The sequence below is a fragment of the Orcinus orca genome, chromosome 11, assembly GCF_937001465.1.
Source record: "Orcinus orca chromosome 11, mOrcOrc1.1, whole genome shotgun sequence".
Classification (NCBI taxonomy): domain Eukaryota; kingdom Metazoa; phylum Chordata; class Mammalia; order Artiodactyla; family Delphinidae; genus Orcinus; species Orcinus orca.
Window position 1 is genome coordinate 77,850,132 of NC_064569.1, and position 23,770 is coordinate 77,873,901.

Here is a 23,770-nt window from a genome sequence, read left to right on the forward strand (position 1 = left end):
AGCTATCAGCTTAAAGAAGTTACATGAATTTAAAAATATATATATGAAAATTAATCTGGCATTACTGTATCAAAACTATTGGAATGGAGAAAATATGAAGGCAGGGACCAGTTAGAAACTCGTGAAATTGGTAACACACAACAGTAACTAAATTGAATACCAACTATAAGCCATAAACTTTATAAGGAATTTTATCCATATGATCTTATTTAATATTTACAGTTAGGTTATGAGATAGGTACTATTAACAAATGAAAAAAGGAAGGCTCAGAGAGGTTAATTAGCTTGTTCAAGGCAGCGTATAGCTAACAAGTAGAAAAGCCAGATTTTAAGCCTGGGTCGGGGGGAATCTGAAGCCCCCAATCTTTCCATTGTACTATCTTTTTAAGGCAGATGGGATGTGGGTCTGAGAGGTGGCCATGGGTGTAGATAGGAAGAAATATCAAGGGATGCTGCAGAGTTAGGGTCTACAGGTCTACAAATCCTGTCACTGCATTGGATGAGGACAAGCATCCAATTTTATGAGGAAGCATAAAAATGTACTTGAAATTTTCAGCCAAGGTGACAGAGAGGATTGTAGTTTCACTAACAGAAATAGGGAAGTTAGGAGAAGGAGAGCATTTTAGGAGTGTATTACGTGTTTTTTTTTTGTAGTAATCAATAGTCTAACTTAATTATTGAAAGTTTATTGAGTAGCTCATAGAAAGGAGAAAAAGCTGAAGAACCAGAACTCTGAAAGGACAAGAAACAAGAGAGCGCCAGAGATCTATTGGGCAGTCTCTTTACGGCTTTGCCATTGGAATCATGAACTCTAATCATTTTCAGAATTTGCCACTTTCAGCTCAAGATTTAAACTCTAGGGACAGAACATCTGATTGACCTCTCTAAGACTGTATTAAATGGCGGAAGAGTGGTTCCCCAAAGAAAAACTGGGTTGAGCTACCACAGAAATAGCAAGAAAGAAGGGGAAAGGGATCTGGTCAGGCAAAAAACAACAGAGGTCTAGTACGAGGAGAATATAATGAATTAGAGATGCTGACAGACATACATGTGGAAATGAGAGTGTGATTCTGGTGAGACTAGGTAGGTAGATATGGAAAATGGAAAATATTGACATATCGGCTCTAGCTAAAGTTTCTTGAGAAACCAGAAGGAGATCTGCAAGTAGAAAATCACAGTGGAATTAAATAGTGGGAAAGATTAAATCAAAGATGCTTAAAATGAGCTGTTGTGATTTGTTAAGTAATATTGCTTATCGTCTAAACAAAGCAGAGGATTGCTCATTCAGAAACTGTAGTAACCTGAGTGGACAGCTCATGGCCTTTGATGATTCCACCAAAGCAGAAGAGTATGGTAACTACCATGCATATCTTACTCCTCAACATAATGCTCTTCCCTTTGTCCTTGAGCCTATAAGAACATGAGTAGGGAGGGACAATATTGGGGTGGGGGAGTGGGAGGTACAAACTATTGGGTATAAAATAGGCTCAAGGATGTATTGTACAACATGGGGAATATAGTGAATATTTATAGTGAATATAGTAATAACTGTAAATGGAAAGTAACCCTTAAAATTGTATAAAAAGAAAAAAAATTTAATAAAAAGAACATGAATAAGTCTGTTACTTGAAGACCTTTCCTTGGCTGCTTTCCAATACTCCCTTTTCATATGTTAAGAAATCAGACATTAAAATTTGCTTTTGAATAAATCTTTTTTTGATTAGGCTTCAGCCCAGATGTGTTTTCTTAAAAGAAATTTGGAAGAAGAGGAAAACCTATTTAGTTATACTGGGTTGTTAGAACGTTTCAAAAAAAAGTATTGCTTACAGTTCTCTGGTACTAGTTAAAGCCAGTTTTGTTGGACAGGAAGTGAAATTTTACATCTGATGCTCTCTACCCCACAAGAAGTGGTAGAAATTAAGAGTATCTTGGTATAGTGCATTATATTCCTAGTTATGGAAACTTATGGCAGGTAAATAGGTATGTAGGCACATACATTTGAAAATGAACCACAGTGCTTAGAAAACTGATTATCACTTTTCTGTTGAAAAAGGTGCCCAGGGGCACTATTTTATACTCATTGGGAATATTGCTGTAGCAGGAGACTGAACAGTCTCTTCCTCAGTCCGGAGCTCATCCAGATGAATTTCAGAGACTCTCTGGGGACATCATAGACCTAACAGCTGTTATGGATGTGAGAGTCTGGAGTTAGTCTGATGCCAGCACCGTTATGTGCTTCATTAGTGTGCTGCCAGCTCCCTCCCTAGTAACATGATGATTGGCTTAATGAATGTCTTATGGCACTAGAACCTTGATTTTTACAGATTTGGCTTGGCAGACAAAGTTGGAGAATTCTGAAAACGATTGTGTTAGAAAAAGAGAAGAAATCTTTCAAAAGTGGTTATTAAAGTTAACATCATAGAATTCAGACTACGTAGCATTAAGGCACAAAATTAATGGGAAAGAGTTTTCCTTTTCAAATGCTAAAAAAGATAAATATGACAACTTCATATTACCTTATCTTTCCCACCTTCTTTCCTGTTGTGAATTAAAATGAAACCAATTAGGAAAATGATCATAAGATTATGTTAAGTGAAAAAAAACCCATGATATGGAATTGCAGATACCAAGTGTTTCTATAACTTGAGTTCTTGATTCTTGAAAGGTCCATAAATTCTCTATGAGAAGGTGTTAAAACTGGTTTCTTACTCTGCTTCAGCCACACTGGCCTCCTTGCTGTTCCCTAAATAAGTCAGGCCTAGTCTCACCTCAGGGTTTCTGTACTTGCTGTATCTTCTGCCTAAACTCTCTTTCCTCTGTTATCTGTATAGCTCACTCCCTTACCTTCCTCAGGTTTTTTTCTCAAAAGTCCTTTCATAGGACTTTTCTGATCACCCCATTTAAAAGTATGTCCCTCTCAAGTATTTCTTATCCCACATCCCTGCTTTATTTGTCTATTATATTAAACATCATTAAATATTTAACTTATTAGCTGTCTTTCTCTGCATGAATGTGAACTCCTTGGAGACTGAGGTTTTTGTCTGTTCAATTACTAGATTTACAGCACTGGCACGTAGTATGAGTATTCGATAAATATTGTCAAATGAATGAGTCTATAAAGCATTCCTACAAATTAGTAAGAAAATTACAAATAGGAAATTCACAGAAAAAGAAACCTGAAAGTCCAAGAAACCATGAAAAATTACTAATCAGGAAAATGCAATTAAAATGACAAGGTCCCATTTCACACCCATCAGATTGGCAAAAATTTAGAGGTTTGATAACATCAGTTTTAGAAGCCCAATAAATATTGAATGAATTAAACTGTGCCTGAGTTATTAGCGAGTTAGAATACTGCTTGGCCCCTTGTGTATGCTATATAGACATTTGTTAAATAAGTACAAAGTACTTACTTGTGAGGATGTGGAACAACAGGGTGTCATATTTTGCTGGTGGAATGCAAATTTATGCAACCACTTGAGAGAGCTATTTTGCAATAAATGGTAAATTTGACAATAAGCACACTGTGACCCAACAGTGTCTAGATTGTACCCCAGAACAAGGGTCAGCAAACATTTTCTATAATGGAACAGATAATAAATATTTTAGGCTTTGTGGCCATGGGGAAAAATTAAAGATTTTATGTAGGTACTTATATAACCATTTAAAATAACTTATATAACCATTTAAACCTTAGAGCAGGCAGCTTAGCCTGTAGAAAAGTAGATGGCAGGCCACATTTGGCCTGAGGGCTGTAGTTTGCCAGCCCCTGATCTAGTGAAACTCCTTCTCAAGTACACAATATAACACATATAAGAGAACATTCATGGTAGCATTATATATAATAGTGGAAAATTGGAAATTGGAAATAACCTAAATGGCAAACAATGGGAGAATACAGAGTGTTGTATTCATATAATAGAATGGATGAATCTAAAAAAAGTACACATTTAACTAAAAAAAAAAAAATTTAAAGGGTAGGTAAGTTACCATGTACATGAGATTTTTAAAACATTACATAAATATATAAATATATTAATTATATACTATTTAATATATATATATAGTAAAATAGTAAAAATGTGAAAGTGGATGATGAACACCAAAATTCACGTTAGTGGTTATTCTGTGGAGTAAGGAAGGCTAGTCAACTTGTAGATTGGTACATCAGGGGCTTCAAATGCATCTGTAGAATTTAAATGAAAATATGAGGCAATTATGGCAAAATCAAGATTTCATAACACTAGAAGGTGTTCATATGGGTGTTCATATCACATTTTTGGTGTTTGTCGTGTTTAATAATAAAAAATATTTTAATGTTATTTTAAGTTTTATTTGGATGATTTGGTGAGCACTTTACAACCAAATGCTGACAACAAGATTTCTTGTCCACATTTGTATTTGTGACATGATTTAAGTTGATGCTAAATAGAACCACTTGAGTTTCTATGAGAAAAGAATAGAGATAGGATGAACACAGAAATTATGTGTTCAAGCCAGTATCACAGCCTGCTCCTCAAATGACAGAACACGTAAACATCACAGGAAAATTAAATCAGAATAAAGAGGAGTATAGACTTGATAAACTCAAGGAATCATATTTATGTAGTAAACAGTGTTTTGGCTTCAGTAAAAATCATTTTTCATATTCAGTTAATGTTAATTTGAATTTTATTAGTTTTATTTGGCTTATATTTAGTTTGTAAAATTATTTTTGTTTTATAGTTGGTTAAAAGCTTTAAACATAAGGAGTTCACAGCTAGCTTTTGCTTTGTACTGAGTTACATACACTAGGTCTGTAAGAATGTTTTTCCTTTAAATGAATCTGTACATTTCCATTGAGTTAGCTCTCAGCTGTGTAAAACAGTATGTTTTAGAGAGAGGAAGGGACTTCCCTGGCGGTCCAGTGGTTAAGATTTCGTCTTCCAATGCAGAGGGCGTGGGTTTAATCCCTGGTCAGGGAGCTAAGATCCCACATGCGTCATGGCCAAAAAACCAAAACATAAAACCGAAGCAATATTGTAACAAATTCAATAAAGACTTTAAAAATGGTCCACAGCAAAAAAAAAAGAAAAATCTTACCAAAGTATTAACAGTGGGATAGTGAGATTTGGAGGGTTTTTTTTACTGTGATATTCTGCATTTTCCAAATTTTCTGTACTAATTACATGTTATTCTAACAATCAGAAAATAAACAAAAGCTTGTTAAATACCATTTAGCTATGTTTAAGAGTTTTATACTTACGGGGGTCACTACTTTGTTAACCTTAGAACTAGAGTTCCCCTTGTAAGATCCAAAATCTGTTCTCTGGTTTGTCATGAATCACTGTTACTCAAGACCAGACCCGGAAATATGACTAGACGCGGTAATATCTATTGTCTCACCTGAATGTCGAAGTGCAGAAAATCCTTGCTCATCCTCCCACTCCCAGGTTGGTTCACTCTTATTGTGCATGGAATGGAAGTTAGGAATTTCATGATGCCAGTCTATGTCTGTGCTGCTAATAAAATAGAAAATGATGAAGAACTTATTAAGGAATTTCTTAGAACTTGAATGAAATGAATGTATTTCTAGAGATTTAAACCTTATTAGCTACCTTCCCATCCTTTCACTTTTCAGAAATAGTGTTGTAAAGGACTTATTGTTAAAAAGAATAATTTATTTTGCAGAATGAACCAGGCCATCTCTAGAATCTTGCAAGAACAAATTACTTGACTCTGCACTTTGACAAAAATTTTTTAAAGAGATGTGCAAATACATCTTTGTCCACTAGCGGCATGCAACGTTTTCCAAATCACTACCAGATCTTCAAAAGAATCTGAAAGACACAGAGGTGAGAACAAGAGCCATGCACATTCACCTGCTGATGCAGTCTCCTGTGAGAGGGTCGCAGCTCCCTGCACAGTCACAAGGCCTGCAGCCATAGGCTCCGAAGCCCCAGTATCCCACCATACACCTGTCACAATGTGGCCCTGCCACCCCAGGCTTGCAAGGGCAGTCACCGTTGCTGGGGTCACAGAAGGTCACTGAGCTGAAAGGAAGGACAGCTGATCCAACTGGATGACAGGAACACACTACAACAGAGAGGACACACAAGGACCATGAGTGACCAGATTATCTGTGGAGATTAGGCCCAGCCATCCCAAACTGGCTTCCCTTCACCACACAGCATATCTCTGAGTCTCCTCCTTTACCCACTTGGTGTATGCTCAATGAATGAAAGCTAATTAAATGACAGATAAGAAGATATCATCAGAAAAGCACATCTGCTGCTAAACCACCTAATTTATCCTAAAATTAAAGGCATTAAATATGAATGGCTTTTGTTTGGGGTGATGAGAATGAATCAGCAAAGAAAACAAAGAAGGAGCAGTTAGTGAGAAAGGAAAAAATTCATGAGCGCATGGTGTTCTGGAAGCCAAACAAAGTTTCAAGGAGGTGGACGACATCAACTGTGTTAAATGCTGACAGGTCCAAGAAGATGAGGAACAGGAATGGGTCACTGTACTTGACAGCATGAAGACCACCGGTGTCCTTGGCAGGAACGGTTTCAGTGTAACAGTGAGTGGCGAACCTCACTGAAGAAAACTCAGGAGAGAATGGGAATAGAGTAATCTGAGCAAGAGAACAGACAGCTCTGTTGTGAGCTTTTCTATAAGGGCACAGAAATGTGGTGGTAGCTAATACCGAATGGATATATGAACTGAAGTGAAGGTTTGAATTTTTGTCTGTTTTGATTGTTTTAAGATAGGGGAAATTACAGCATGTTTGATGTTGATGGAAATGAACCAGTAGAAAGGGAAAAATTGATGAGTAGAAGAGAGATGGGAGAATTTTTAAAGGGATACTTGAGTGAGGAAAAAAAGGATGGGATTTGGTGTAGAAGAGGAGGTGTTGGACTTGGGTAGGAGCATGATTAGTTCATAGTAATAGGACAGAAGGCAGAGCATATGGATACAAATGCAGGGAAGTGAATAGATGCAGTGGTGGGAGCCGGTGGGATTTTTCTTCTGATTGCTTGCATTTTTTTTTGGCTGCGCTGGGTCTTTGTTGCTGTGCCCGGGCTTTCTCTAGTTGCAGCAAGTGGGGGCTACTCTTTGTTGCGGTGTGCGGACTTCTCATTGCAGTGGCTTCTCGTTGCGGAGCACGGGCTCAGTAGTTGCAGCATGAAGGCTCTAGAGCATGCAGGCTTCAGTAGTTGTGGCACGTGGGCTCAATAGTTGCAGCACGTGGGCTCAGTAGTTGTGGCGCACGGGCTTAGTTGCCCCGCAGCAATGTGGGATCTTCCCGGACCAGGGATTGAACCCGTGTCCCCTGCATTGGCAGGCAGATTCTTAACCACTGTACCACCAGGGAAGTCCCCTGATTGCTTGTATTTTCTGGATGAAATAGAAAGCAAGGTCATCAGGTGAGAGAGATGATGAAGAATGGGAGTGGGAGAGTGAATGAGACACTTAGGAAGTGAAGTATAATTGCCAGCAGCATAAAGGCCACCTTTTGAGGTTAGTAGTCATCAATTTATAGTGACCCCAGATAAAATGATAGGTTGTTTCTCCAACCCTATACAAGTGGGAGAGTTCAGGTTTGGTATAGGAAGAAAGCTTAATTTGATTTGTTCAACGTTTGTGTCCCCTGGCTTCAGATTTGTATGTTGAAGCCTAATCCCCAATGTGATGGTATTTAGAGGTGGGGGGCCTTTAGGAGGTTTAGATACAATTTGGGGGAGATGAGATTGGTGCCCTTATAAGGGAATGAAGAATGCAGAGCTCTCTTCTTTGTGAAGGATGTGAGGCAACAACAGAGGTTGGCAGTCTGCAACCCAGAAGAGAGCTCTCACTAGAACTGGACCATGCTGGTACCATATTGCGGACTTCAACCTCCAGTTATTTCTCCAACTGTGGGGAATAAACGTTTACCTTTTAAGCCACCTAGTCTATGGTATCTTGTTATAGCAGCCTGTATGGGCTAAGACAGCTCCTCAGACTAGAATCTATAATCAGCCACTTCTGCAAGTCCTTTCTATTAATCAAAAGTCCTTCCCCTCAGCCCTCTCCCAACTCCTGCGATTGCCTACTGCTCAGTTTGACAATCCCCAACACTTTCTTTGTTCATGGGCTAGCAAGAGTAGCTGAACAAAGTAAAAAAAAAATGTGCTTGTTGGGTTTATCACAAATTTGTGTACCCTAACCTCAGTAGGGTCCCCTAACTGATGCTCATTAGCCCTATTTATTCAGTTGTCCCTGTCTATTTTTTTTAAATAAAATTCCTCACAGTGGGTGTCCCAAAATTTCTCCAGGCTTTTTAATTCACCCTCACCACTTGGTCTGAAGATTCTGATTCACTGATAAGGTCCTCAGGTAATCTTTTCTCCACCTCAAAATCTCTTTATCTTCAACTTTCCACGCTTTTCTCTAAGAATCAAATGAGAAAGCTGGAAGAGATCTTGCTTTATGGCCTTGTCTCTCACAAGCTCTGTGATTTTGGACAAAAAATTTAACTTTTGTGAATGTCGGTTTCTTCATTTGGGTATCTACATTACACGGAGATTTGATGAGGATGAAACTATTTTAAATGAGATTACTTCAGCAAGGTGCATAGCACAGAGTCTGACACCTGCCGGCCGGGCTCTTCCTTCTGAATCTTCTCAATTAACTTTCTGGATCCCACTCCCTCCTTTATCCCCTTGGAAACTTACTCTATTGATTACTTTCTTTGTCATTAAAAGCTCTGTTTGGCTTCAATCTGGCTTCACATCAACTACTAACTGTGTGACTTTTGGCAAGATACCCAGCCTCTCGTTTTCTCAGTTTTCTCTTCTATAAAATGGAAAAGAGAACAATATCTACCCTCATACAGTTGTAAGGGTGAAAGGAGATCACGTATATAAAGCACTTAGTATAGTGTATGGCATATGGTTAGTTAATAGTGAGTTAAATAACTAATGAATTCATTAGATAATTCTTGTAGAAGCATAGAGTCTATGCCTGTATAAGTTATGGTGACTCACGGATATGAGTCAAGGAGCTCATATCCGTGTGGGGGAAACAGAGGAATAAACAAAACATTTCCATAATCTGTGATTAGCACTCTGATAGAGCTCTGTAAGAGCACAGAGGAGGGGTGCACAGGCTGAGGGTCTCACATAGGATCCACAAAGGAGGGGTCATTTAGACATCTGAGTTGATCCTAAAAGATGAGTAGGAGTTTGCAAGGTGAAAAGGAGGGGAAGATAGGCAGTTGCTTATTTCAGCCTGTCTTTAGATTCTCTCCCCGTTGCATTTCTTTTAAATAATTAAAACAAAATTTTAATTGTGGTAAAAAACACGTACCATAACATTTACCATCTTAACCATTTTTAAGTGTATGGTTCATCCTCATTGCATTTTATGTTTCTGCATTATATGTGGAAGCTCTTCCTGCTTCCTGAAAACGTGAAACTCTTTCATGCCTCAGTGCCCCTGGCTGTGCCTGCATTGCTTTTACCTTTACGCTTCCTTGTCCCACGCCTTCCAGACAATTAACCACCCTCTCTTCTATGCTGCCTCTGTTCTTTGTATGTATTTCTATTCTGTGTGTATCACAGTGCATTATTATTTATGTGCCTGTCTCCCTTATTACTGGACTCTGAACTCATTGACAGAAGGATCTTTATCTTCTTATTTTTGCTTTCTATGCCCCAGAACAGAGCCTGGTACATAGTAGATGCCCAAATAAGAATTTACGGAATTGACCTGAAGGACATTCCAGGCTGTAGGAGTCATATGTGAAAGGGCCTATTTGGGGACTGTGAGAAGGTTACTGTGTCTAGAGTATACATTGAGTGGAAAGCAGTTGGAGCTGATGAGCCTGAAGAAAAAGCTATAGAGTTACGTTTGGAGCCAGACTGAGGCAGGGCCTAACCCAAGAAGTTGAATTTTGTCTTATGGGTATAAAGAATCATAGGAAGTAAAATGTTAAAAAAGCAGAACTATGACATGGTTATAATTTAATTTTGACAGTTACTTTGGCATCATTGTGTGAAATAGACTGCAGTAGGGGGAGACTGATGGCAGAGAAACCAAAGAAATGAGAGAGAACAAGGAACTTGACTAAGACAGCAGATGAAGGAATGGGAGAAAACCTTATTTTTTTTAATAGTGAATTGATAGGGTTCAGAGGCCATCTGGATGAGGAGGAAGAATGCATTGTTGAGGGACAAACAGAAACTGAGGAAGATTTTAAGGTTTGTAGTTTATGAAAGTGAATGACTAGAGCAGGTTGGGATAGGTGAATCCATGTTGGGGTGGAGATAGGGAAGGGAGGGAGAAGAGAGTGAGTTCAGGGTTAGACATATTAAGTTTGAGATGTCTGAAGGATGCACCAATAAGTTATAATACACAACTGGAAATAATAATCTGAAGTGTAGGAGAAGGTTGGGGTCACAAATACAGTGTTGAGAGTTGTCAGCAGATGGGGATTGAAACTAGGAGGGCTGGATGAGATTTCCCAGGGATAGTGTATAGAGTGAGAAGGCAACCAAGGGTGGAACACTGGTCCAGGCAGTTAGCGGAGCAGTAACTAAAGCAGATAAGGACCAGATAGAGAGGGAAAAGAATCAAGTAGGTGTTGTTATAGAAATCAAAGGATGAGAAAGTTTCAAGTGATTAACAATGTAAGACAACACAGAATGAGTAAGTCACATAAGATTTATAATAGGACAGTAATGCTGTCAAACAGGAAGGTGTTGGTGACTTGTGAGAACAGGAGCTGAAGAAATGCAGGTATTGATGGTGTAGTACTCTGTTTAGATCTCTTTAATTTTGTTAAGCCTATAATCATTAGTGCAGTGGTTCCCAAACCAGCAGGAATGTGAGAAGTCTGCAAAAGTTCTTTACATCTTACATATGTGAAACACACCCTTCCTCTCCTCCCTTATGCTCTCCTTGGTTGAGAACCACTACAGTAAGGGCATGGAATATTGCCTTTTTTTTTTTTTAAACAAAAGGTATAAATTATCTTCTTGAGAATATTCATTTATTTGCTTACTCAACCAACATGTGTTAGTTAATAATTCTAATGTTTACGAAGCATTTGTAGTCTACAAAACACAACTGCCCCTTAATCAAACATTTAAGATCCTTCATACTATGGCCCTAGCCCACTTTTCCGGTCTTACTTTTCATTACTCTCTTGCCTATAGCCCTTATTCTAATCAAATGGGATGAATTCTTGCAGATAGCCTTTATTCTAATTAAATGAACCCCCAACCTTTCCTGTTTCTGTACCTTTATTAATTTCAATAGGGAAATCTTTTCTCCTATATCTATCTTCCAAAATTCTACACGTCCTTTAAGATCTATTCAAGTGTCACCCCTAAAGTTGTCGCTGGAAGGGTATGGTCAAAGCGATTCAACCATTTGGAGCAGTGGAAGTGCTCAAGGTAGCAGCTCTGTTTGCACCTTTCCTGTAAAGACAGAACTTCAAAACTCATATTCAGTGATATTCAGAAAAGAGATGCAGCACCCTTCCCTCTGCTACCCTCTCCCACCTCACCAAGTATGAAGCCCAAAGCAGCCATTCCAGTTACCCATCTAATGGACAAGTTTACCTTCTTTGAGAAGTCATTCCTTATTTCAGCACAGTTGAATATGATTTCATCCTTTCTTTGAAACCCTCTAGTGCTTTAAAAATAACACTTCTTCTTATCGCTCTGGTCTCTTCTACTTTGCATTTCAGACAGTCAGAGGTTTACTTTTCTGTCAAACCGGTATGTAAATTCCTTGAAGGTGAGCATGGGTCTCACTCACCTATCCCCTGAAGGGTTTAGTGGAGGTAGACTTGGGTTCAACTCCTAGCTAAATTTTTACCTTTATGAGCCCCGCATTTCTATTTTACCAGGTGGTACCGAGAGTTAAATGAGCCATAATGTATGTCCCTAGCACTTAACAGGCAATTAGCAGATAGCGAATTATGGCTGCTCAAAAAAAGACTGTTTTTGTTTGTTTTTATTCTTTTTTTTTTTTTTTTTTTTTTGCATTACGCGGGCCTCTCACTGTTGTGGCCTCTCCCATTGCGGAGCACAGGCTCCGGACGCGCAGGCTCAGCGGCATGGCTCACGGGCCCAGCCGCTCTGCGGCATGTGGGATCCTCCCTGGCCGGGGCACGAACCCGCGTCCCCTGCATCGGCAGGCGGACTCTCAACCACTGCGCCACCAGGGAAGCCCTGTTTTTATTCTTATTCCTCTTCTGTGAAGTCTGTCTTCTTGATCTTTCCCTATTTTCTATTGGATTATTGTTCTAAAACAGACTGTTTAATTGAATTAAAAGGCAGTGATAAAAGAAACTATTTACAAAGGACAGAGGAGGAAAACACCATAATAGATTTTGTTCGAAAGGATAACAATGTGTGTGTTTGTTTAAGGCAGCATTTATTTATCTGTTCACTTACTCAACAGACATTTAATGAGCATCTACTATGTGCTAAATACTGAACAAACTCCTAGGGATAAGACAGTCTTGGCCCTTAAAGAGATTCATAATTTAGAAGAATAATTATTACAAGATTAAAAAAAAACTTACCTAACACAAGAGAGAAGTAAACATTTTGCTTCTAAAACGCTGAATTTCTCACGAGACCAGTTTTATTTTAATTCATACAGTTACGGTGATCACTATTTCCACATTAAATCCCCAGATATTTTTTCTTTTGGTTGGGCATCATTATGAAAACATTAGGCATTTTCTCTTAAGATAGCAAAGCACTTTTGATTTTTCATTTGTTTTTAATTAAATAATTTGGAGGTATTATATAATATGTAACATGAATGTATCAAAATGCTATGACTTTAAATTAAATCCCATAATCCAGGATAAACATTTCATCATTTTGAGGTGACTAAACCAATAGTTACTGTATGATTCAGTTAAGTCAACTTGGTTCTTGACAGCAGACAGGGAGCCAGAAGAAAGACAATGTAGGACTCTCATCTATTATTATATGGTATTCCACCACCACCACCATTATCTTTTACTCTAATAGAAGATCCAATCCTTTCTAGGATTTGACCTCTCTGTACTGCCATGTATTTTATTTTATTTATTTAATTTTTAAATAAATTTATTTATTTTATTTTTGGCTGCGTTGGATCTTCATTGCTACGAGCAGGCTTTCTCTAGCTGCGGTGAGCAGGGGCCACTCTTCGTTGTGGTGTGGTGGGCTTCTCATTGCGGTGGCTTCTCTTGTTGCGGAGCATGGGCTCTAGGTGCACAGGCTTCAGTAGTTGTAGCTCGCGGGTTCTAGAGCGCAGGCTCAGTAGTTGTGGTGCACGGGCTTAGTTGCTCCGTGGCATGTGGGATCTTCCTGGACCAGGGCTCGAACCCGTTTCCCCTGTGTTGGCAGGTGGATTCTCAACCACTGCGTCCCAAGGGAAGCCCTGCCATATATTTTAAAACCTACACACATTTCAGGAATGGCCAGAGAAGAATGTGATTCTATCACATGTGCTAGTGGATTTCTGTCAATGTGACTTTTCACATAATTACAAGATAAAAATACCATTTGGAAACTATGCAGAACTAGCTTCAGGCAGAAGGCCCTGACACCTTTCATGGCATACTTTTTCGGACTGCACACGGAGGCTTGCCTTGCATACCTATCTCTTGAGGTTTGTACAGCAGGCAATATCGGACACACATAATCTACATTTCTTATTTTCTTCCAAAATGCAAATATATTTTCTTCTTGCTTGGGGGAAAAAAAAGTTTCTTCTTAGATTCTGGTTCAGGTTCTGATCCTCCAACATATATTTATTTTTTTAAAAAATTTATTTATTTTATTAATGTATTACTTTTGGCTACGAGTCTTCGTTGTTGTGCGCAGGCTTTCTCTAGTTGTGGCGAGCGGGGGCTACTCTTTGTTGCGGTGCGCAGGCTTCTCATTGCGGTGGCTCCTCTTGTTGCGGAGCACGGGTTCTAAACACGTGGGCTTCAGTAGTTGTGGCACGCAGGCTTCAGTAGTTGTGGCTCGCGGGCTCTAGAGCACAGGCTCGGTAGTTGTGGCACATGGGCTTAGTTGCTCCATGGCATGTGGGATCTTCCCGGACCAGGGCTCGAACCCATGTCCCCTGCATTGGCAGGTGGATTCTTAACCACTGCACCACCAAGGAAGCCCCAACATATATTTCTTACCAATTGTTGATTCTAAAATGCAACCTAAGCACTTACTTTTTATGCATTCATTATGATGAACGTCAAATTAGAACCCAATTGCAGTGACATAAATCCTTGACTTCAGCTTTCTCCTTGTTAGACATAAAACCCAATAGTAAAGATTGAACTAACATCATATACTATTATTCTAAACTTAATTATTTGTTTCATTACCACTTTTGGTGTATTCAGCTGTGGTAAATTGTTCTTGACAGCCAAAAATTGCCTGGTAACAATGTTTAATGTTTCTAAACAATGTTTAGAAACTATGTGGTCTACCTAGGTAGCAAATCATTACTGGAGTAATTATTACCACTACCCCCCAAAAGAAAATTTGCCCTAGGCTGCTCTCACATAATCATATTGGCAAAGCAAAATTATTAAAAATGTCATTTTAATTCCTCACTATTGTCACAAGATTTCTTTAATAATGAAAACATCTTATTTTAAACAGTATGTTCTATACTGGTATGTCCTGTTATAAGAAAACATGACATAGTAATACAAAACTTCCAGAACAGATGAGATAGAGGAAATGGGTACTTTACAAAAGATTTCACAACAATTTTCCTTCAAATAATGAATTTAGATAATTGCTAAATGATGTACAAATTTTACAAATATATATTACAGATATATATTTGTAATTACATCTATTTTGTGAAGTATTGTCCCTCCATAGAGCATGCACAGAAAAGAGGACATGAGCTGCTTTTCTCCTAGGAAACATAACTATTAATGAAACAACGGGTGAACACGTTTTTAAATAACCTTGTGTATCTGTAAGGCTCTAAACTAATAATTGTTTCAATCACAAAGGCTGACAATAAATACAGCTGTCTGGAAAGTACTTGTAATATCTCAGGAAGACATAAAATAAAGCAAAGGCAATGTAATAGAGTTGGTAAGGGCACAAACTTAGGAGTCAGACTAGAAGAGTTCAAATTCTGGTTATGAGGCTTACTCCTTATATGACTGTGAAATTAACCCCCTCAAGTCTCTGTTTTCTCATTCATGAAGGAAGAGTAAAAATACCTAGGCTATAGAGTTGTTTGTGTGAGGACTAAATGAGATAGTGTAAATGTGTAGCAATGTTTCAGGCATTTAGTGGTACCATATGCTTAGATAATAACTATTATTGTTATCTGGATGAAACATATTGGTTTTAAAATGTCCATCATTCATTCATTCATTATACCTTTACCAAAGAGTTCTTGAGCTTTAGTGTTAACATGAATTATGCTAGGGGCTGAAGATACAAAGACAAATACAGTCATATCTCTTCAGAGAGGGAAGAGAGATATGCAAATAAATAATTACAGGGCAGTAAATGTTAAAACAGAGGTAGACCAGGGTGCATGGAAACACAGAAGAAAGAATAATAACTGCCTCATTATAGATATGGGTTGTTTTTTAAGGAAATTAATGATCTAACTGGCTTTCAAAATAGGCTGAAATTCCTTGCTTTGCACCTGTGAGGAACTGGTGGCAAACAGCTTTCTTGACTAATCTAAATCCTATAGAATTAGGTTACTCTCTTGTTACATGTTCCTTTCTTTGCTTAAAAAAAAAATTAATCGGCTATTACTTTCATTTTTTGGATCACAGTATGTTGAGAAAAAGTAGGGTATTATCTATGATCCTGCTGCTTATAGGGAGATACCCTGCCATGGAATGTAAGACAAAAGTCACAGCTGTCAATCTACATGAACATAATAAGCATGTAAACATGGGTACAAAATGGCCAGGAACATAATGGAAGAGTTATGGCTTCCTTTATTTTGATGGGGTTGCTAAAGCATTTGGTGGTAGAGTCGCAGGAGACCACTGCTGCCTTTTCATCTTTATTCCCACCTTCACTTGAGCTCTATGAGTCTTCACATCTTTCACTCAGAGTGATCCACAGTGCCAAGTGTGCAGCAGAAACAGCCTGCTGAGTTTAGCATCTCACCTTTTTTAAATTGCCCGAACTCCTTAGTATTACCTGATGGCTCTAGCTTTTGCCATTTTATTAGTAAAAGCTACACTTGGAGCAAAATACCCTGAAAGTATTTGCTCCTGATTTAGCTTCTCTAAAAACAGAACTCAAAGTTCAAGGCCCTCAGCTGGGAAAGAAACTGCTCGTCAAGCCCTTTCACCACTGCTCAGTGGCCACTCCTTCAGCTGCGCCTCCCAGCCTCCCAACATTGTTTTCTCCTGCAAAGGCCAAGGCCCTACAGAATTTCTGATGGAGAATTTTTAATATCAAAGCCATTTTGAAAGCTGTCCAGCTTCCTGCCGAGGTTCTTAGAAGGAACAGAAGATGACTTTGAGATGTAGCTCCAAACAGAAGGAGACAGTATGAACTGTCATTACTATATGAAGTGTGAAGTTCAATGTTAGATAAAATGAAGTCTTCTACATTTTTTGGGCATTATTTTCTCCTTCTACTATCAACTGGTTTTTTTTTTTTTGCTAGTGGATGGATAGCTACAAATAATAGAGAAAAAACTAAATGAACTTTACTCAAAGACAATATGGTTTTTACCCCTTTACTCTCCTAAGGAGCATCTTTCTATTCATCCTTTAAATGTTATATACATTGTATTCAAAGATAGCTAGTTCCACAATATTCAATATGTTAATTTCAAAAAAAAAAATTACACTAGAATAAATTAATAAGAAAATAATCTAAATTAGGATTTGCCTATCAGTTACTGAAATGCAATATCTCCTGAACTGTACATCCCACACAAAAGAAAGAGATCCATTTATGCATGAGATCTATTCATTCTTGCCTCTATTAAATGCTTTTTAAAAATAAATATAAGGTATTTAAGTGTATTTCCTATCTGTCTTCTATAAGCTTTTAAATGGGCAATGCAAATAAATACAAAAGTCATGCCCTTTAAAAATTTTTTTTAAATTCAATTGTTTGAATATATTCCCACTGAATTTTTATTTTATTTATTTACTTATTTTTGGCCACACCACGCAGCATGCAGAATCTTAGTTCCACTACCAGGGATCAAACTGTACCCTCTGCAGTGGAAGCACACAGTCTTAAGCACTGGACAGCCAGGGAAGTCCCAATGCCCTTTATTTTTAATGCTTCACTATGTGACCACTGCTCAGACCCTCAGTTTGATTTCTGTATCATTCCTTTCCTGTTTACTAGTTGTAACTGAGCCAGTTCCTATTTATTTCTGAGTATATCTAAGAGATCTTAGCAAGCTAAATAGCCGATTTTATATTCCTAGGTTGCTACTTTAGTTAAAATTGAAGAAAGTACTTTTGAGTGTACAGACAAATTTTACTATGGGAAAACTTTTTAGTATAATTTTGGACAATGTATTTTGCTTTGGAGAATTTGGTTTGATCATACACCATTATCTTTTTTGTTGAAGACAGTCTTCTATATTCCCAGGCCACTCAGGTACCACTCAGGTGCCTAGTTCCTAGCTAGGCATCTAGTGAGAAACTGGGGTCATCTCTAACTCCTTTTTCCTTTGGAGAAAGAATCCCTATTGACTCCATTTATCTCCATGGAACTGATGGGTTAGCCTCTGCTAGATTCTGTCATGGTACCCTTTTCTTCTTAATACTTAATGCAGTTTTTAATTTACATATTTACTTGGGTAAATTTATTTATAGTTTGTTCCCATGGGGTAAGGGACTGTTTTGTTGTATATACCGTGAATAGGATAGGGCTGCCACATGATAGGCACTGAGTAAATCCTTGCTGAGTTTTTAAAAAATGGATTAATTATAGCCAGTTAATAGATATTTCTTAATGACTGATGGTCTTCTGGCCTCCAATGTAATTTTGTTATGATTTTTTGCCTCATTGCTGTCTCCATAGTACATTGTGAAGGCCTAGAAGGTAGGGGCCATGTCTTTTCATCTCTGTATCCCCGAAACCTAGGACCATGACTGACCCATTTTCAGAACTTAATCTCTGTTGAATGAATGTGCCTCTCAATGAGCAACAACCAGGAAATGATTTTATGTTTTGATGAACCTCCTAAAAGGCTCATACTATTTCTTTTACAGGTTTTTAGTATCTTAGCATCATAGCATTGCAACACTAAGATATTAGAAACAGAACAAACACAGCAAATTCATAAAGAACTGAAATGGTCAAACAGAACAGAATATTCTGAATCTTGCCAGTGCAAGACTGTTCCCTGCATGAGTGCAAGACTGCTTCCTACATTTAATGCTACACTCAGTCAAGTACTGTTATTTATTATTTGTAAGAAAAGTTCTTTATTCTAACTCTGTGGGAGAGATTCCCCACCCATAAATGCCTCTCACTGGCAGCAAAACTTTTTTTCACATTAATCAATCTGAAATTCCTTTCCTCACTTTCATCCAATTATATCTAATTATGACTCATTGTTCTAGGTAAGTTAAATTATTCTTTGCCCCTCCCTATGTCCCCTTATACCTTTCAAGTATATGTAAAAAGTTGTTGTATTCTCACTGAGCAGTTTACTAGTTGATCTGAGAATATTTATCTTCTTTCATATTTATTCATTAGTATCTCTCTTTTCCTGACTGTTTTGTTGGTCTGTTTGAAGCACTCTCCATTTACCTCCACCTTTCTTATACTAAGATTCCTTAAGATAAATACAGCTCTTAAGATTCAAGAATGCAAGTGTGTGTGTGTGTGTGTGTGTGTGTGTATATATATATATAAAATTTCCGATTATTTCTGCCTTTGTTTACTCATTTTGTTTTCATCAGTTAGGTCACAGTATGGAATCAAGTTCTTCGGATCTTTATAGGTCTTTGGATCAAAGTCTTTGGGGTCAGAAAAATCTGGGTTCAAATCTCTGCCTCTGACCAGCTGTGTGAACTTGGACAAATTATGTAGTCAATTTAAGCCTTGGTGTCCTCATTTATAAAATACAAAAGATACCACCTAACTTGTAAAGATTGCTAAATGAGAAAACTTATGTAAATTGCCCAGCACAGTGTCTGACCTATAATAGCCACTCAACAAATGCTAGTTCTCTTCTTTATACCCCATCTAGTTTTGTCTAGGCTTTCTGAGAGTTTAGATATTTTATAATTATTTGCTTGATTATTTAATGCTTCTTCTCATCAAATGCAGAATAGCATATTATTTATTTATTCAGTGAACTGTTCTGGAGACATTTTAGAGAATTCCATGACCTCTCCCACTTCTCTTCCAAAATTTGACTGACTTTTATTATTCATCAGTTCATAAAATGTCTCCTTTTTGAGACTTCCGGGAAGATGGCGGAAGAGTAAGACGCGTAGATCACCTTCCTCCCCACAGATACACCAGAAATACATCTACGCGTGGAACAACTCCTACGGAGCACCTACTGAACGCTGGCAGAAGACCTCAGACCTCCCAAAAGGCAAAGAACCCCCCACGTACCTGGTTAGGGCAAAAGAAAAAACTAAACAGAGACAAAAGGATAGGGACGGGTCCTGCACCAGCGGGAGAGAGCTGTGAAGGAGGAAAACTGTCCACACACTAGGAAGCCCCTTCGCGGGTGGAGACTTCGGGAGGCGGAGTGGGGGAGCTTGGGATCCGCGGAAGAGAGCACAGCAACAGGGGTGCGGAGGGCAAAGCGGAGAGATTCCAGCGCAGAGGATCGGGCCGACCGGCACTCACCAGCCGAGAGGCTTGTCTGCTCGCCCGCCGGGGCGGGCGGGACTGGGAGCTGAGGCTCCGGCTTTTGTCGGAGCGCCGGGAGAGGACTGAGGTTGGCGGCGTGAACACAGCCTGCAGGGCGTTAGTGCACCGCGGCTAGCCGGGAGAGAGTCCGGGAAAAGTCTGGACCTGCCGAAGAGGCAAGAGACTTTTGCGTCCCTCTTTGTTTCCTGGTGCACGAGGAGAGGGGATTAAGAACGCTGCTTGAGAGAGCTCCAGGGACGGGCGCGAGCCGTGGCTAAAAGTGCGGAGCCCAGAGACAGACATGAGACGCTAAGGCCGCTGCTGCCGCCACCAGGAGGCCTGTGTGCGAACACAGGTCACTAGCCACACGCCCTTCCGGGGAGCCTGTGCAGCCCGCCACTGCCAGGGTCCCGGGATCCAGGGACAACTCCCCCGGGAGAACGCACGGCGCGCCTCAGGCTGCAACGTCACGCCGGCCTCTGCCGCTGCAGGCCCGCCCCACACTCCGTGACCCTCCCTACCCCGCGGCCTGAGTGAGCCAGAGCCTCCGAATCAGCGGCTCCTTTAACCCCGTCCTGTCTGAGCAAAGAACAGACGCCCTCCGGCGACCTACATGCACAGGCGGGGCCAAATCCAAAGCTGAGCCCCTGGGAACTGTGAGAACAAAGAAGAGAAAGGGAAATCTCTCCCAGCAGCCTCAGAAGCAGCGGATTAAAGCTCCACAATCAATTTGATATACCCTGCATCTGTGGAATACCTGAATAGACAACGAATCATCCCAAATTAAGGAGCCCTGTGGATGAAAGGCTCTTGGTGCTGCAGCCAGGAGTCAGTGCTGTGCCTCTGAGGTGGGAGAGCCAACTTCAGGACACTGGTCCACAAGAGGCCTCCCAGCTGCACATAATATCAAACAGCAAAAATCTCCGAGAGATCTCCATCTCAACGCCAGCACCCAGCTTCACTCAACGACCAGCAAGCTACAGTGCTGGACATCCTATGCCAAACAACTAGCAAGACACGAACACAACCCCACCCATTAGCAGAGAGGCTGCCCCAAATCATAATAAGTCTACAGACACCCCAAAACACACCACCAGACGTGGACCTGCCCACCACAAAGACAAGATCCAGCCTCATCCACCAGAACACAGGCACTAGTACCCTCCACCAGGAAGCCTACACAACCCACTGAACCAACCTTAGCCACTGGGGACAGACACAAAAAACAACAGGAACTACGAACCTTCAGCCTGCAAAAAAGGAGACCCCAAACACAGTAAGATAAGCAAAATGAAAAGACAGAAAAACACACAGCAGATGAAGGAGCAAGATAAAAACCCACCAGACCTAACAAATGAAGAGGAAATAGGCAGTCTACCTGAGAAAGAATTCAGAATAATGATAGTAAGGTTGATCCAAAATCTTGGAGATAGAATGGACAATAGAATGGACAAAATGCAAGAATCAGTTAACAAGGACCTAGAAGAACTAAAGATGAAACAAGCAATGATGAACAACACAATAAATGAAATTAAAAGTACTCTAGATGGGATCAATAGCAGAATAACTGAGGCAGAAGAACGGATAAGTGACCTGGAAGATAAAATAGTGGAAATAACTACTGCAGAGCAAAATAAAGAAAAAAGAATGAAAAGAATTGAGGACAGTCTCAGAGACCTCTGGGACAACATTAAACGCACCAACATTCGAATTATAGGGGTTCCAGAAGAAGAAGAGAAAAAGAAAGGGACTGAGAAAATATTTGAAGAGATTATAGTTGAAAACTTCCCTAATATGGGAAAGGAAATAGTTAATCAAGTCCAGGAAGCACAGAGAGTCCCATACAGGATAAATCCAAGGAGAAATACGCCAAGACACATATTAATCAAACTGTCAAAAATTAAATACAAAGAAAACATATTAAAAGCAGCAAGGGAAAAACAACAAATAACACACAAGGGAATCCCCATAAGGTTAACAGCTGATCTTTCAGCAGAAACTCTGCAAGCCAGAAGGGAGTGGCAGGACATATTGAAAGTGTTGAAGGAGAAAAACCTGCAACCAAGATTACTCTACCCAGCAAGGATCTCATTCAGATTTGATGGAGAAATTAAAACCTTTACAGACAAGCAAAAGCTGAGAGAGTTCAGCACCACCAAACCAGCTCTACAACAACTGCTAAAGGAACTTCTCTAGGCAAGAAACACAAAAGAAGGAAAAGACCTACAATAACGAACCCAAAACAATTAAGAAAATGGGAATAGGAACACACATATCGATAATTACCTTAAATGTAAATGGACTAAATGCTCCCACCAAAAGACACAGATTGGCTGAATGGATACAAAAACAAGACCCATATATTTGCTGTCTACAAGAGACCCATTTCAGACCTAGAGACACATACAGACTGAAAGTAAGGGGATGGAAAAAGGTATTTCATGCAAATGGAAACCAAAAGAAAGCTGGAGTAGCAATTCTCATATCAGACAAAATAGACTTTAAAATAAAGACTATTAGAAGAGACAAAGAAGGACACTACATAATGATCAAGGGATCGATCCAAGAGGAAGATATAACAATTGTAAATATTTATGCACCCAACATAGGTGCACCTCAATACATAAGGCAAATACTGACAACCATAAAAGGGGAAATCGACAGTAACACATTCATAGTAGGGGACTTTAACACCCCACTTTCACCCATGGACAGATCATCCAAAATGAAAATAAATAAGGAAACACAAGCTTTAAATGATACATTAAACGAGATGGAGTTAATTGATATTTATAGGACATTCCATCCAAAAACAACAGAATACACATTTTTCTCAAGTGCTCATGGAACATTCTCCAGGATAGATCATATCTTGGGTCACAAATCAAGCCTTGGTAAATTTAAGAAAATTGAAATTGTATCAAGTATCTTTTCCGACCACAACGCTATGAGACTTGATATCAATTACAGGAGAAGATCTGTAAAAAATACAAACACATGGAGGCTAAACAATACACTACTTAATAACGAAGTGATCACTGAAGAAATCAAAGAGGAAATCAAAAAATACCTAGAAACAAATGACAATGGAGACACGACGACTCAAAATCTATGGGATGCAGCAAAAGCAGTTCTAAGAGGGAAGTTTATAGCAATACAATCTTACCTTAAGAAACAGGAAACATCTCGAATAAACAACCTAACCTTGCACCTAAAGCAATTAGAGAAAGAAGAACAAAAAAACCCCAAAGTTAGCAGGAGGAAAGAAATCATAAAAATCAGATCAGAAATAAATGAAAAAGAAATGAAGGAAATGATAGCAAAGATCAATAAAACTAAAAGCTGGTTCTTTGAAAGGATAAACAAAATTGATAAACCATTAGCCAGACTCATCAAGAAAAAAAGGGAGAAGACTCAAATCAATAGAATTAGAAATGAAAAAGGAGAAGTAACAACTGACACTGCAGAAATACAAAAGATCATGAGAGATTACTACAAGCAACTCTATGCCAATAAAATGGACAACCTGGAAGAAATGGACAAATTCTTAGAAAGGCACAACCTGCCAAGACTGAATCAGGAAGAAATAGAAAATATGAACAGACCAATTACAAGCTATAACAACCCTCAAGGAATACTCCACAGCCTGGCTCTGAATTAACAGTTACTCTGGGGGAGGGAGACGCAAGAGGGAGAGGATATATGGGGATGTATGTATACGTATAGCTGATTCACTTTGTTATACAGCAGAAACTAACACACCATTGTAAAGCAGTTATACTCCAATAAAGATGTTTAAAAAAAAAAAAAAGTCTCCTTTTTGTGGTGAATTTTAATGTTATTTAATCTTTTTAAAGGATAGTCCTAGTATGATTATTACATAATGATATATGTATTTTACCTAGCTCTTTCACTTCTTAACCTTCCAGTTTTACATCCTAGATTTT

At 39.0% G+C, this 23,770-nt stretch overlaps 1 protein-coding gene across 3 annotated transcripts in view; it reads right to left on the reverse strand.

Moving 5' to 3' along the window:
• The window catches only part of NTN4 (netrin 4), a 110,352-nt gene that overhangs the window by 10,246 nt on the left and 76,336 nt on the right, over window positions 1-23,770 (reverse strand). For 2 of the 3 annotated variants that reach the window (XM_004269526.3, XM_033427691.2), the window contains 2 exons: window positions 5,862-6,075; window positions 5,386-5,501 (listed from right to left, as the gene is read on the reverse strand). In XM_004269526.3, the coding sequence (XP_004269574.1) occupies window positions 5,386-5,501; window positions 5,862-6,075 (330 nt within the window). The remainder of the gene's footprint in view (window positions 1-5,385; window positions 5,502-5,861; window positions 6,076-23,770) is intronic. The other variant, XM_012532902.3, reaches the window with a different exon arrangement.